This window comes from Chelonoidis abingdonii, chromosome 1 (genome assembly GCF_003597395.2).
Source record: "Chelonoidis abingdonii isolate Lonesome George chromosome 1, CheloAbing_2.0, whole genome shotgun sequence".
Lineage (NCBI taxonomy): Eukaryota > Metazoa > Chordata > Testudines > Testudinidae > Chelonoidis > Chelonoidis abingdonii.
In genome coordinates, this window is record NC_133769.1 from 167,419,707 (window position 1) to 167,436,016 (window position 16,310).

The following is a 16,310-nucleotide window of genomic DNA, read 5'->3' on the forward strand; positions in this document are numbered from 1 at the left end:
TGTAATCAGGGCGGCAGCGCTGGGAGCACAGCTCCCAGCACTGCACGCTACACCCGTAAAGGATGTGGTTTACATGCAGCGCTGGGAGAGCTTTCTCCCAGTGCTGCTGCTCTGACCACACTCACATTTCAAAGCGCTGCCGCGGCAGCGCTTTGAAATTCTAAGTGTAGCCATACCCTATGTATTGCCTCTGGCTTTTGAGAAGAACAGTAGTGTGACAAACGTAGAACCTCTACAAGTTTTTCACCTGGTTAGTTTTTGGATGAGGATAGATTGCTTGATTCACAAATAGTTACATGAAATATATATTTAATACTTATTAAGAATGCCTAGTATAATAGAACAGGCACTTTAAAAAAAAATCAAATGCATAAACTGCTGGACCAAGGTGGATGGATGGACTGTCAGAGGGTCAGAATGAATTAAAAATATGGCAAGGCAATATGCTGATAATCTTCAGACAGCAAGAGACATGTGGAATGGAAGAAGTTGAGTCTATGCCTGCTGTGTGATGGTTCACAGGTCAGGTGTACAAAGACAGTCTGTAGTCCATGACAAATGTATTTTGAGTAGTGAGGATAGAGCAAACTGGAGCAAGGTGGGTGGAAAAACTAGTACTGTCAATTAATCACTGTTAACTCATGTGATTAACAAAAAAATTAATTGCAATTAATCGCAGTTTTAATCCCATTGTTAGACAACAGAATAGCAATTAAAATTTATTAAATATTTTGGAGTTTTTCTATATTTTCAAATACACTGATTTCAATTACAACACAGAATAAAAAGTGTAAAAATTGTACAGTGCTCACTTTATATTATTTTTATTACAAATATTTGCACTGTAAAAATGCAACAGTATTTTTCAATTCACTGCAGTACAGTACCTGTATGAGATCTCTTTATTGTGAAAGTGGAACTACAAATGTAGATTTTTTTCTTGTTACATAACTCAAAAACAATGAAAAATTTTAGAGCCTACAAGTCCACTCAGTCCTACTTCCTGTTCAGCCAATCACTAAGACAAACAAGTTTATTTATATAGGGAGATAATGCTGCCCATTTCTTATTAACAATGTCACCTGAAAGTGAGAACAGGTGTTCGCATTGCACTCTTGTAGCCGGCGTTGCAAGGTATTTATGTGCCAGGTACACTAAATATTCATGTATCCCTTCATGCTTTGGCTACCATTCCAGAGGACACTTCCATGCCGATGACGCTCGTTAAAAATATAATGCGTTAATTAAATTTGGGTCCTGAACTCCTGCATTGTGTCTCCTATTCTATTTTACCTCCATTCTGACATATATTTCACGTTATAGCAGTCTTGGATGATCACCCAGCACATGTTGTTCGTTTTAAGTACACTTTAGTTGTTTAATAACCTCTTATTGCTACCACCACAGTTATTCTACTAGGTCAAGCGGCAGAGGACTGGGTTGTAGATCTTAAGATTTCAACCCTACTGCTGACTCATGTGGGGGTGGACTATGGTTCCATCTGATGGAATTTTTTTTTCAGTTTGCTCTTCTTAAACACTTAGGCATTCACGTACAAAAAAGTCTATATTAAAAGTATGCTTAAAAAGCTGCAAATTAAAACACTCAAATTTGGAAATACCAGAATTAAGCTTGTACATACAATCTTAATTTGGCCCCCTTGTGCATATGCATTTTTGATAGTATGTAATTAATTACATGATCACATACTGTTTTTTTTCACAAGACTCGTCTCATCCAGTCACAGGACAGACTGCTCAGAAAGAGAATCAGAGCTGTGCAGTGAACAAAACTGTTGTCTGTATGACTCCCCATTTGTTGCAGAAGTTGGAAGTGCTGATTAGTGAATGTGGCATGGGACTGAAGGAAGAGAGACGATGGTCTTATGATTAAGGCAACTGAATGTTGCCCAGGAGAACTGGAATCTATCCCTGCTTCTACCACAGTTTTTATGTGATGTTAGGTAAGTCACTTAAACCAAATGAGTCAGGTGTTCACTGTGTCATTTTCTGGGTGCTTAACTTGACACAAATGGGACCAGATTTGCAAAAGAGCTTAGCACTCACAATTACAACTGAAAAGTGGGAACTATGCTTGAAAACTGAAAAGTCTGGACCAAAAAAATCAGTCCCCAAGTGTTTCAAGGCATTCAAAATTAGGGGACACTTGATTGTGTAGGCTTTAACCTCTGTGCCTTAGTTCCTCAACTGTTATATGGGAATAATACCACCACTTCACAGAGATGTGAAGATAAATTCATTAGTGTTTGTGAAACACTTAGATACTAGAGTGAGAGCTTCTATAAAGGAGCCCCAAGGGAAATTATAAATTTTGTCTCCAATACAGCATTTAGATAATGTGTGGTAAATAAGATCTTGGGATGCAAATTTTATTAAAAGAAATATTGAATTCAGTGAAAGCTGTCCATCCTGTGCTCTTAAAGTGTCCTTTGGGGAAAAAATGCATGTCACTATGTAATTAAAGACTGTATCAAAATACACACACACAAAGGGGCTGAATTAAGATTGCCCCAACAACCTTAACTTTGTCATTTCCTAACATGAGTGCTCAATTTTGCAACCTTAGATGTTCTTCACTCAATTTCTTATGTAATCTATAAGTAGAACTGTCTCAATCTGCAAGCTTAATAGCGAGGTTGGCAATGCGCTGATTTAGGACCACGTTTAAGGAGCTGTACACAATGAGATGACTAAGAGTCTCATACTTTTCCCCCCATGAAATATACTTTATTTTCAGCCTCCAAAAATTTGGAGACTTGTTGGTAAAATGGTCAGATATAATTAAATAGCTGGGTTTCCCCACCCACACATACACACCCCATCTAAAAATAATCTCAGTTTTGAAACTTTTAGGGGAGCACTCACACATTCAATTATGACATAAAAAGGCATCAAAAATTACTCAAACTGAGCTGAATATTTTGAGCATATAAAATATCTATTTGTTGGAGCAACAGTAAATCTAAGATGGGGATTCTCACAAGAAAATTTTTGGTGGCCTTAGAGTGCAGCCACCCACTCCTGCTGGTGGCCACTCTGACAATTTTTCCTAAAACACGTAATTAACTTTAGGAAAAACAAATAAATATACATATATCCATGTCCAAATCATTGTAATTTATTTATGTAGGGGTTTTTTCAGACTCAATAAAAAAAAATAATGTACAATTGTCTCTATTCTTTACTGGACCTAAACAGAATAGAAACAAAAGGTGCTTTGAACATTTCTCTCTTTTTTGTTGTTGTTTCTTTTGTTTTTAGACTTGCTAGCTAGTAAGTCTGCTCCTGTGAAAACTGGTATTTGTAGGTTTGTTAATATCACTTTTCACAGCAGACTTACTCAGCCCTGGCAAGCCCGGGGACAAATTAAGCTCTGACTGGAGAGGTGTGTTGGGATACAGCAGGGGACCATAGGCAATAGGGGGTGGAGGGTGAGTCCAGGGCCAGAGTCTGAAGCCCCACGGCTTGGAGATGGAGCCCAAAGCCCTGTGACTGGAACCCGAAGCCCCATGGCCAGAGCCTGCCACCCAGTGCCCCAGGGCTAAAGCCAAAAGCCCAAGCTCCATTGTCCTGGGAAAGGGGGGGAAACTCACACTGGCTGCCTGCTCCTCTGGTGTTCGTGGCTCCAGAGGGGGGCAGGGCCCAATCCCTGCTGGTGGCCCCAGGGAAGGGGTGAATGCTTTGCCCTCCTCCCCCTCAATCACTGCCTAGAAGGCTATGGCGGCAAAAAAAAAAAAAAGTAATGGTGGCCGCATTTGAGAAACACTGACTAAGGTCACTAGACTGCAAGAAATTTGGATATTGGTTGTTTTCACACAAATATTTGTCACATGTATTAGCAATTATTTTTATCCGTACTAATGTTGTATTAACATTAATATTTATCTGTCCAAGGTGTTGCTTAGAAGTGAAATGAAAGTGGTCTTTTTACATTATCTTGAAAACAAAGGAGATTTTCTTCCACTGAAAACTAGAGCTAGGTACTAAGCAAAGATATTTTTCATACCTGCTGTATTGCTGATTTGGGGTTTGTCTTCCTATTCTGTAGCTTTTTCTCAATTCCCCTGTGCAATCTGATATATCCACCCTCACTAACAGAACGCTGACGAAGTTTGCTTTTATAAGTATCATCTTGGCTGCAAATGATGCTCTCAGGTTGTGATACTGGAGTGCCCTCTGCATTACATGGCCTGCCACGTTTTTGCCTAAGTGCTTCTAAAGACTCTTCAGAAGTGATTTCTGCATTTGCTGTGCTGCTCTCATTTTGAGCGGTCTCAACTTCTGTCGGAGAGCATGTTTCCATGTCCTCTGCCACTGGAGGCTCAGATTGCATGACAGAAACAATGTTATTTGCAATGCTGTGTACCATTTCTATTTTTATTTCATTTCCAGTTGTTTCACTATAAACAGACTGTACTGTAGGCTCTGAAAGACTATCAGTTATATCCCCTGTAGGCTCTGAAGTTTGAGAGTCAGACTGCAGTGCCATCGCCTCCTCTTGTCCAGTACTGGGAGATGCTCCATTCATAGTTGCTACTACTTCACTGTTTACCACTTCCGTAGATAAAGGCTGTTCAACACTGTCCACAGGCTGCGTTTCAACTGCATTCGGCTCCGGTAAACTCTGCGTAGACTCTACAGTGTGAATATCTCCCTTTTGGTACACTGTGATTTGTTTGTCTTCCATCTGTTTGTGCACATTTTCACAGATTTCCAAGACCTCCGACATGAAGAGATGCCGGGCTAGCATGGCAACTTCTGCCATGCTACAGAAGTCAAAAGTTAACACTGAGGTATAAGCAAATTCCAGTAAAGGGAGGAAACTTGTCTTGCAAAAACCTGTATGGAGATTACAGAAAGTGAGATTATAGAAAACAAATAGCGATCACCAAATTGTTCCAAGCTAATCCATATGCCCCCCTACGTCCCAATTTGGATGGGTCTCTGCTTTAGAGTAATGTCTATCAGCTAGCTAATGCAGCAACTCCATATGGCTTCAATTAGAATCTCACTTGTAAGCAGACGTGTTCTCCCAGCATGGAAGTCTGCAGATTCAAACACACTAGGATCACAATATTAAATACAACTTGAGGAAGTTTCTCAACTAAGTTTTTTTTTATTAAACTGCTTCTAAATAAAGCTTGGTACTGTTATGCTTTCTGAAACAGAAATCCTGGCCCTAAATTAATTGGTATCTTTTTGCTTCTCTTGCATTAAGGAAAAAGTGTAGGAGGAGTAAGATTAAAATTGATATAGCAGAGGATGGTAGAAAGAGGAGAGAAAAGAGACAGGGTTCAAGAGACTTATACTGAATAACTTAATTTAAAATGTGTATTTTTCCACCCACAATTATGAGAACCACTGAAACTTACCTTTGGGCAGCTTCTGGACTATCATGCTAAAAGTCAATTTGTTCATCCATCTAAACTACAGAAGGATAGGAATTGGAGAGGAAACAAGAAGAAAGGCCAGTACTAGTAGACCAACATACCAAGCATTCACCCATGTGCTATGTACAATAACTTTTGCCATGAAAACACTATTTTTGAAGCTTTATTAATATTCTCCTGACTTCAAGAGACTTGAAGGGTCAAGTTTTCTGCTGCCTATAACATGCCACTTGACCAAAGGAGTTTGCTCGGGCAAAAGAACTCTTCCAGAAGATAATGAACATTCCTTTATATTTTCAGGCATTTGCCTGCTTTTAAAGTCAATAAACCAATACGAAGCACGAACACAACTAAGCAGATTAAAAATAGTTATTCAAAGGCTACACAAGAATTACTGGCTGATATTCTATGGCCTGTGTTATGCATAAGGTCAGACTATATGATCACAATGGTTTCGTCTAGCATAAAGTCCAAAAACCACACAACATTTCTAAATCAAGAAGTGAGCTCAAATGCTCAGTCTCCTTACATATTCAGAAGCTACTAAACCACATTCACTAAGCCTTACTTAACATTTTCTGCTTAAAATCTTTTGAAATTGGAGCTTACTTACCTGAAAGATCCACTACTGCTTCATGACTGGAGACAGCTCCCTTTTCGATGAAAAGCTCCCGAAAGTATTCGCTGTTGGCTGCTAAGACAGATTTGTGTGCTTTGTACTCTTCTCCTTCAATCAACAGAGTAACATCACAGAACTGATTGGAAAGCCTCTGCTGGTTCAGTTGGTTTAAAACTGACAGAGAATGTTTTGAAGAAGACTGCTTCACAAGGCCTTTACTATCAACCTGCAATAAACAAATCCATTACAAAGAGCTGCTTTACATTTATCTTTTTAAGCATTCTTACTGAGCACTAGACAGTTCTTCTTTTCTGGAAAAAAGACAGCGTGGATAAAAATCAATGCTTTTTTTAAAAAATAAATCAGATTTTTTAATTTAAATCAGATTTTTTGATAAATTTTTTCCTCAAAAAACATTTTATCTAAAGATAGTTTTAATTATGATACATTATAGCTCAAAGATATCATGGAATAGGGATTATAAATTCTAATTCTATAGTATGAGACAATATAGTCATGTAACGTTTAAGAAAAGTTTTGTAAATGAGTTCCAATAGTTCATGGGTTAGGGACCTAATCTTATGGGGTTCCACTGGCTTCTGTACAGATTATTTAGGTTAAGCTTTCTATCTTACCTACCCAATGGGACTCAGTGATCAGTCCAGAAGATACCATCAGAGATGCTTAGTTTTGCAGTTCTCAAACCCTGGATTTGTCTCTCCAGAGATAACATGCTTGTTAACAGCAAAAATATTTTAAAATAAACAAACAATATATAGAGGTGAGAAATAACAGCCCTCAACTATACTGTCCTTCTGCAAATTTGTGTACACAGAGACAATGCCTTACCTCTCTCTAAAAGTGCAAAGTTTCAAAAACCTCAATTAATAGAGGAGAAGATTGTTGGGAGTGAAATAGATCTGGACAAGGAGAAGAAGTCTGGAGGTGTGAGAGGCGAGGGACATACAATATTTTAATAAAACAAGCGTATGTTTGCTGCTGAAGAATAAAAATCCAGAATACTTAACGCTGTTTTAGTTAAATAAAACAATTTAAATGTCTTTCTCGTGATGTTCTCCTCTTAATACAGCATGGCAAGAAAATCCTCCAAATATTAATGATTAACCTGTTGAACTGAAGATAGTTCACCTCCCAATGACTTCACAAATATCTGATTCAATACCTTTGGTAAATGAAATAACCAAACAATCATTCGTCTTCTGATACAGCTGTAAAACTAATCTGAAAAGTTTTCAGAATAAAACACTGTTTAAAAATGTATAGTGTGTACTTTCTAAAAATGAAATCTACATCAATCTCTGAGTTGCGAAGAATATGTACAGTAACTCCTCACTTAACGTCCTCCCATTGAATGTTGTTTCAAAGTTACGTCGCTGCTCCATTAGGAAACATGCCTATTTAAAGTTGTGCAATGCTCCCTTATAACGTTGTTTGGCTGCGTGTTCTGTCCAGTGCTTGGAAGAGCAGTGACTTTACAGGGAGCACTGCACAAGTTCCTTTTCTCCACCTCCTCTCCCTCCTTCCCAGTGCTTCCCCTGCTACCAAACAGCTGTTTGGCAGCGCTCAGGACTTTCTCGGAGGGAGGGGAAAGAGCAGGGATGCGGTGTGCTCTGGAGAGGGGGTGGAATGAGGGTGGGAAGAGGTGGGCCTGGAGTGGAGTGGGGATGGGAAGAGGCGGGCCTGGAGCATCCCCCAGCAAAGTTGGCACCTGTTTTTCTGGGGGGGAAGCTGCCGCTGCGCAAGGTGCTTCCTAGCGTCCTTGCCTGTAGTGGGCTGTGACTGTGCACGGTAAGCCAGGGGTACCTCCCAACCACAGTACAGTACTGTACAGTATATAACTGCCTCCAAAAAATTTCATTGGAACCTAACCCCCCACATTTACATTAAATCTTATGGGAAAACTGGATTTAACACCGTTTCACTTAAAGTTTTATTTTTCAGGAACATAATTACAACATTAAGTGAGGAGTTACTGTATTAAGCACACACTTTTATGTAGAAAACCCATGATAAAAATCGAGTCCACCCCAAAAAGAAGATCAGCTTGTCTGAAAAAGTAAGACTTTTAATGAATTGTTTCAATTTTCTAACAGTCCCTTTTAGACATTTATTTAAAATTATACTCACACAATGCAAAACTAGACAAAACGAGAGAAAAACAATACAAAGAAATCAAAAACCTGTGGAATTTTTTTTTTTTTTAATTCCTACACACACAATCTTTTGTGAAACAAAAATGAAGAGTAAGAATGACAGAAAAATAGATATCTGGACACTCATTTAGATCCAGTTTCTAAACACTGCAATATGCTCTATTCTACTTGAACATTCAGTGAAATTTAGTATCAGACCATACTGCAGAAGTAAGGGCTATGATAAATAATAATTTGACCAAGGCTTGGTCTACACTACGAGTTTATCTTGAATTTAGCAGCATTAAATCAAATTAACCCTGCACCTGTCCACACAACTAAGCCCTTTATATTGATATAAAGGGCTCTTAATATACTGATATCTGTACTCCTCCCCGACGAGGGGAATAGCACTGAAATCGGTATTGCCATTTCAGATTAGGGTTAGTGTGGCCGCAATTCGACCTCGGGGCGCTATCCCACAGAGCACCATTGTGACCGCTCTGGACAGAGACCTGAACTCAGATGCACTGGCCAGGTAGACAGGAAAAGCCCCGCGAACTTTTGAATTTTATTTCCTGTTTGCCCAGCGTGAAGCGCCGATCAGCACAGGTGACCATGCAGTCCCAGAATCAAAAAAGAGCTCCAGCATGGACCGAACAGGAGACACTGAAGCTGATCTGTGTACGGGGAGATGAATCTGTTCTCTCAGAACTCTGTTCAAAAAGACGAAATACCAAACTATTTGAAAAAATCTCCAAGGCCATGATGGACAGAGGCCACAACAGGGACTAAATACAGTGCTGCGTGAAACTTAAGGAGCTGAGACATGTGTACCAGAAAGCCAAAGAATCAAATGGACGCTCAGGGAGGAAAGGGAGACTGATGACTGTAGCTATCCCTCAGTTCCCGCGCTCTCTGAAAACCATTGGAATTCTGGGCTGAGCTCCCAAAGCCTGAAGGGTCAAAAATATTGTCGCAAGTGGTTCAGGGTATATGTCATCGCGCCCCCTCCTCCATGAAAGCAAAGGGAAAAAATCATTTCTCGCCTTCTTCCATCTCACTGTATGTCTACTGGATGCTGCTGGCAGACGCAGTGCTGCAGTGCTACACAACAGCATCCCCTTCCTTTCCCTTCCCTTGCAGATGGCAGACGGCACAGTAGCACTCATATCCGTCATCATCGTCCTGCGAGTGCTCCTGGCTGGCCTTGGTGAGGTCGGCCAGGGAAAAATGGGAATGACTCCAGGTCCTTTTCTTCAAGTTTTGTCTAACGGAGATTCAGTCCTGCCTGAAATATCATGGCAGCTGGAGGCTTCTGCCTCAGGCTGCTCTCCTACTCCAGCCTATTCCTTGCTACCAGGGCTCACAATCAGATACTTAGACCTCTACATTTTGCTGCAAATAAAAAAAATTAAGCTGCCGTTTAGAACTGTCCCCCAACATACATATCCTGGGACATTTTGTATTTTACCAGTGTCAACCAAAGGCCCACACACAAATGGAGATTCAGTCCTGCCCGTGCTTCCATCCTAGTGCTTATCACAGATTCCCATTTTCAGCTATAGGCTGAGCAAGTGCAGAATGGTGGTTCACTCTACTTTGCTATAAGCCAACCACCCTCCCCTCCCACCTTTGATCTCTGCTTGCACAGGTGATAAAGTCAGCACTGTTTCTTATTCATGCATTCTTTATTACTTCATCACACAAATGGGGGGATAACGGCTACGGTAGCCCAAGAGGCGTGGGGGAGAAGGGAAGCAACGCGTGGGGTTGTTGCAGGGGCATGCAGCTCATCATTTCTGCGGGATGTCTGGGGCTCTGATCCAGAGCGGCCGTTTGCCTCTTTGGTTCTTTAGTAGGCTTGCCTGATATTCTAGGCAGGACTGACTCTCCATTAGACAAAACTTAAAGAAGAGAATGACCTAGGGAGTCAATCCGATTTTTGTCCAGGCGCCCCCAACTGACCTCACCGAGGCCGGCCAGGAGCACCCATGACAGCAGCAGACGGTACAGTATGACTGGTAACCAGACGGTACAGTATGACTGGTAACCATCTTTGCCAACTTGTAAATGCAAGGGGAGGCTGCTGTGTAGCACTGCAGTACCGCATCTGTCAGCAGCATCCAGTAGACATACGGACACAGTGAAAAAAGGCTGAATGGACTCCATGGTTGCCATGCTATGGTGTCTGTCCAGGCAATCCAGGGAAAAGGGTGCGAAATGATTGTCTGCCATTGCTTTCACGGAGTGAAGATTGACTGATGACATTTACCCATAACCACCCGTGACAAATTTTTGGCCCCATCAGGCATTGGGATCTCAACCCAGAATTCCAATGGGTGGGGAGACTGCGGGAACTATGGGATAGCTACCCACAGTGAAACACTCCGGAAGTCGAGGCCAGCCTCAGTACATGGACGCATGCTGCCGAATTAATGTGCTTAGTGTGACCACATGCGCTCGACTTTATATAATCTGTTTCCAAAAATCGATTTCCATAAAATTGGAATAATCCCGTAGTGTAGACATACCCTAAGACTGTTAAATTAACATCTTATAATTTTACAAGTAGATAAAATGCTACTTACAAATACAAGCTCATGTTTTGCTATTGGTTTCTTTTTCACAGGTTTTGGTGAAGCAGCTGGGACTGATGCAGTGTTACTTAATTCATCATCTGTTTCATTACTGTCTTCATGAGATCTTGTGTCCAGTCCTAGCTCCTCCAGCATTTCAGAAGGATCTGACAGGGATCTAGAACGATCTAGCTTTTCCTGGCACTTGCTACATTCTTTAATGTAATCTTTAACTTGCTTAAGAATACCTAAGGAAAAGTATTAATGAAAGCATCATTAGCTTATGTTAGTCATCTATTTTACATAACACACAAGAGAAAGGGCAATCTGTCATTTTACTGATGTATTACATCCATAGTATTGTGTATTTATTGATAGAAATAGGGCCAATTGTTTTTGTACACTTTCATTCTCCCATTTGCCTAGGTTTTCCCTATTTAACTAAATATACATCACTACCATTATTGTATCCCAGCTGTTATCAAGAGACTGAGATGTACAACACTCTCCAGGATTGCCTGTATTACTATTTACTCAACAGACGCATAGCTTATAAACATACCTCATCACCTCTTTTCACACAGCCAAATTCAATTAAACCAGGAAGATGAATCAATCACCAAAGTCATTCCTAAACCATTATCTCCACCAATCCTCTATTCTGTTGCCACACTACCAGGCTAGCTTAACTCAGTTTGTAAAGCCAGAAATAACCCAAGAATACAAAAATAATTGTTTTTTTTAATTTACAAGTCATTAAATTCAACCTTCTGCAAGGGAAAATATATAGAGCTAGCCCAAAAATTGAAAGAGGTGGGGATGAGAATTCATGAAAACATTGTCAGGTTTTTTTTGTTGCAAATTTACATCAAAATTGAAATTGCAAAATTTCAGCCAGCTGTAATAAAATATCACAAACCATATGTAAAGACGTTTACTCCCTACCTCATACAGTTTTCACTGGAACAAGAACAGTCTTAGATACTTCTTCAGACCCCTAGCTTTTCTAGCCTTTACGTCAGATTAATTTAAAGAAAGAATGTCCATTGGTTAGAACAGCACACTAGCATTCAAAGATTCCTGGATTATACTTTCACCTGTCTGCAACTCACTGTTCATCATATATCCCAATGATAAAACACCACATTAGACAGTTCATAAGTATGCAGATGCCTCACAGACATGTATGTTGCTGATGTCAAAGTTCAGGTTTTATTACAGTGTGAGGGTAAAGAACATAGCGCCTGAATTGTATACCCGTCGAAATGCTGAAGGTATACAGGATTTATTTAGATGTGGAGATGGTCAGTGAAATGATGAATGTGACCTGTGAGGTTCAAGGTATGTTAAAAGAGGATAACTATGTAAGTGGCCATTTTTCATTGTTTTTAAGGGCTCAAATGAGTGGATGTTCTTACCATTGAGTCAACTGATTAACAACAGCTCATTCTTGGTGGAAGTACTGAAGATTGTTAGACTTATTAGGTCAAACATCATTCCAGAAGGACTTGTGCATGATTGCTTCTTCCAATCTTACATTCACGTAGCATTTAATTCCAAAGGAACCTAGCTTTACAAACCACGACACTGATCCTGCAACTGGCTCTACGAATGTGGACCCATGTCCACATGGAGACTTGTTGAAATTAATGGGGCTTCATGTGAGTTTAGGGGAGTCTGGGTGTAAAATATTCCCAATACTTTAACATCTGCAGGTGAGATTAGGCACTTAAATTAACAGTATGTACTTAAATTTATATGTTTTAGGGCAGCTCCCAAGGCACTCTCATTATTTAAGCTGACCTAGCTACATCGCTCAAGGCTCTGAAAAATGTTGTGCCCTGTTCAACGCAGTTAGGTTGACTTAGCCCCCCCCGCCCCCAGAAGCATCTAGGTTGACAGATGGACTCTTTTGTCCACCTAGTCACTGCATGTAGAGGGGATGGATCTACTATGCAGTTGTACCACTGTAGCACTCGTAGTGTAAACATACTCTCAGTCTTCAATTCAAATTAATTTATCCTGCTAGTGCAAAAAGAGAACCTGTGCCTGCTGACCTTCAGAAGATCATGATACCAAACCCAACTGTTTATCACAGGCCTAAAACTTGGGTAACTCAGAGTTAGGGTTGATGAGCAATCCCTCATACCCTTCTAGAATGTCAAATGCATATACACTTAAGCCTGTGAACCAGGAAATACACATTTCAGGCACATCCCAGCCCTGCCCCTCCAGAGCCAGAAATAGCCGCTGGAAATTAACTGTAAGAATGCTTCATTCAAAGCTACCACATAATAAACAGATACAAGGAGTGACTAAACATTATTATTTCTATGGTAGTACTACCTAGGAGACCTAGTCATGGACCAAAACCCCATTGTGCTAGGTACTGTACAAACACACAAAAATAGGTGGACCAAGGGTTAACAGTGACAAGATAGTCAACACAATAAACATTAATAACAAGGGGTGTAAGCCAAAATTGGGAAAGAACAGGTTAAAAACTATTTAGAGAAGTTGGATATATTTAAGCCAGAAGGGCTAGATCAAATTAATCCCAAAGTACTTAAGGAAGTAGTTGAAGCAATCTTGGAACAGTTAGCAATTATCTTCAAGAACTCATGGAGGACAGGTGAGGTCCCAAAGGCAAACTGTAACAGGGTGCAGGCTAGGAGAAACAAGCCAGGCCCCTGTTAGCTCTGTTCCAGAGGAAGAAGGGTATTAGTTGGGCTGGCTGAGGGGCCACGACTTAATTACCAGAGTGGATCCACCTGTAAGCCTGCATAGCAAGCCTGCCTTATAAAGCTGGCTAAGAAACAGGAAGCAGGGGGAGACAGAAAAGGGAGGAGTGTGGGCTCTGGATCCCTACTGGAGTTAGTAGTCTCCCAGAGTGTTGGTTTCTGTAAATGTTAGGTGGCAGGAATGGACACAAACAATAAAAGGACACAGGTGCTGCACTTCAGTTGGTCTCTGACTATATCTGTGATGGGGCCGGGAGCAGGAACCACTACACAAACATAATATCCATCTTTAAAAGAGGGATAAAAGAGGACCTGAGGAATAACAGATGAGTCAGCCTCTCTTTTCATACCTGGAAAGATACTGGAACAAGTTCTCATACAACCACTTTGTAAGTATCTAGACAATAAATAGAGTTATAAGGAAGAACAAATCATGCCAACCAAACTAATTATTTCTGGTCTTTCCTTCCTGGCCTAATGAAAGGGGGTGGAAGGCAAGAGAAGGGGAGGGAAGCAGTAGACATGACTTATCTTAATTTTACTAATGTTTTAAACACATACGATACTCTCATAAGCAAACTAGGGAAACACTGTCTAATTGAAAGACTGTATTCAAACAGTATTCATCAATGGTTCACTGTCAAACTGGATAGGTATATATAGGGGGGTTCCACGGTGGTCAGTTCTGGATCTGGTACTATTCAATCTTTTCTTTAATGATGTGGATAATGGAGTGGAGAGTATGCCTATAAAATCTGTGGATGACACCAAATTCAGAGAGGTTACAACCACTTTGGAGGACAGGATCAGAATTCAAAACAACCTTGACAAACTGGAGAATTGGTCTGAATTCAACAAGAGGAAATTCAATAAGACAAGTGCAAAGTAGTTTACTTAAGAAGGAAAAATCAAATGTGTAAATACAAAATGGGGAATAAATAGCTAGGTGGTAGTACTGCTGAAAAGAATCAGGGTATTACAGTGGATCACAAATTGAATACAAGTCAGTGTGCTGCAGTTGCAAAAAGGCTAATATTCTTAGGTGTATTTAGAGGACTCTTGTATGTAAGACAGGGCAAGGAACTGTCTTGGTCTCCTCAGCATTGGTGAGGTCTCAGTTTGGAATAGTGTGTCTGGTTCTGGGTGTCACACCTCAGCAAAGATGTGGACAAACTGGAGAAAGTCCAGAGAAGAGCAACAAATATGAGAAAAGATTTAGAAAACCTGACCTATGAGGAAAGGTTAAAAACCATGCAAATTTAGTCTTGAGGGAAGTATTATAAACCACCCCCATGCTGCTACCTATAAATGAAAAAATCTGTAAGAGGGTGTCCATGGACGTTGTGGGACCTTGGATGATCCAAATGAGGAAGAAATACATATTAGTGGTGGCTGACTATGCTACTCTCTAACCCAAGGCTGGGGAAACTACGGCTCATGAGCTATTTTAAGCCAGTAAGTCAGTGCCCACTGGGGAGCAGGATTGGGGCTGCACCACATGGCTCGGTCCCGCTTTGGCACTCCTAATCCAAGATCTGTTTCTTGAGTGGTAACAGCTAATGTAGACTCCAACATTTTGTATGTACAGTTGGGATTATGTTTTCTAATGTGCATCACTCTGCATTTATCCATATTGAATTTCACTTGCTGTTTTGTTGCCTAGTCACCCAGTTTTATGAGATCCCTTTGTAACGCTTCACTGTCAGCTTTGGACTTAACTATTTTGAATAATTTGGTATTGTCTACAACAGGGGTCGGCAACCTACGGCATGCATGCCAAAGGTGGCACCCAAGCCAATTTTTGACAGCACGCAGGACGGGCTGAGCCACTTAGGCTGCTGCCGCTCTGGGATTACCACCGCCGGCTCCTGCCAGCCGGGCTCCCACCGCGTCCCACTCAGTCCCTGCCGCTGGCCTAGAGTTCCTTCCCCCAGGCTGGCAACAGGCTGCGAACCCAACTGACAGGAGCTGGCAGCCGAAACCCCAGAGCAGCCCACTGCCGCTCTGGGGTTCCTGCTGCTGGCCCCTTGCCAGCTAGGGTCTCACTCAACACCCGCTGCTAGCCTGGGGAAAGGAACCCAGGCTGGCAGCGGGCTCAGATCCCAGCTAGCAGGAGCCAGTGGTGGAAACCCCAGAACGGCAGCAAGCTGAGCTGCTCAGCCTGCAGCTGCTCAGCCTGCTGCTGCTCTGGGGTTCCCGCTGCTGGCCCCTTGCCAGTCCCACTTAGTGTCCGCTGCTGGCTTGGGTGAAGGAACCCCAGGCTGGCAGTGGGCTGAGACACCAGCTGGCAGGAGCCTGCGGCTGAAACCCCAGAGGGGGGGCTGGTGGAGATGCTCAGCCCACCCCTGAAACCCCAGAACTGGGCGGGCTGACCTGCTCAGCCTGCTGCCACTCTGGGGTTCCGACTGCTGGCCCCTACCGCAGCCCTACTCACCTTGCTTCCAACGCAGGCTCCCTGCCAGACAAGGTCCAGGCTTCCGGCCCTACTCAGCCCTACCAGCTCCACTCACCTCAGCTGCCACTCTGGGGTTCCAGCCACTGACCTCCTGCCAGCCGGTTATCAACTTATAACTCAGAAGCCTGTGTGCAGCTTAAAGTATCTAAATACGTGCCACCAGACACTGGAAAACTCAGCAAGGGCAAGGATCACACTAAACTAATAAGATCTACATTTTAATTTAATTTAATTTTAAATAAAGCTTTGAAACATTTTGAAAACCTTGTTTACTTTACATATAACAGTAGTTTTGTTATATATTATCGACTTACAGATAGACCTTCTAAAAACCATTAAAATGTATTACCGGC

General features: G+C 41.6%; 1 protein-coding gene across 2 annotated transcripts in view; it reads right to left on the bottom strand.

Moving 5' to 3' along the window:
• Positions 1-16,310, bottom strand: part of ZBTB11 (zinc finger and BTB domain containing 11) — a 40,191-nt gene that overhangs the window by 22,135 nt on the left and 1,746 nt on the right. For both annotated transcript variants that reach the window (XM_032804490.2, XM_032804491.2), the window contains exons 2-4: positions 10,774-11,009; positions 6,024-6,255; positions 4,027-4,859 (exon numbers count right to left, since the gene is read on the bottom strand). In XM_032804490.2, the coding sequence (XP_032660381.1) occupies positions 4,027-4,859; positions 6,024-6,255; positions 10,774-11,009 (1,301 nt within the window). The remainder of the gene's footprint in view (positions 1-4,026; positions 4,860-6,023; positions 6,256-10,773; positions 11,010-16,310) is intronic.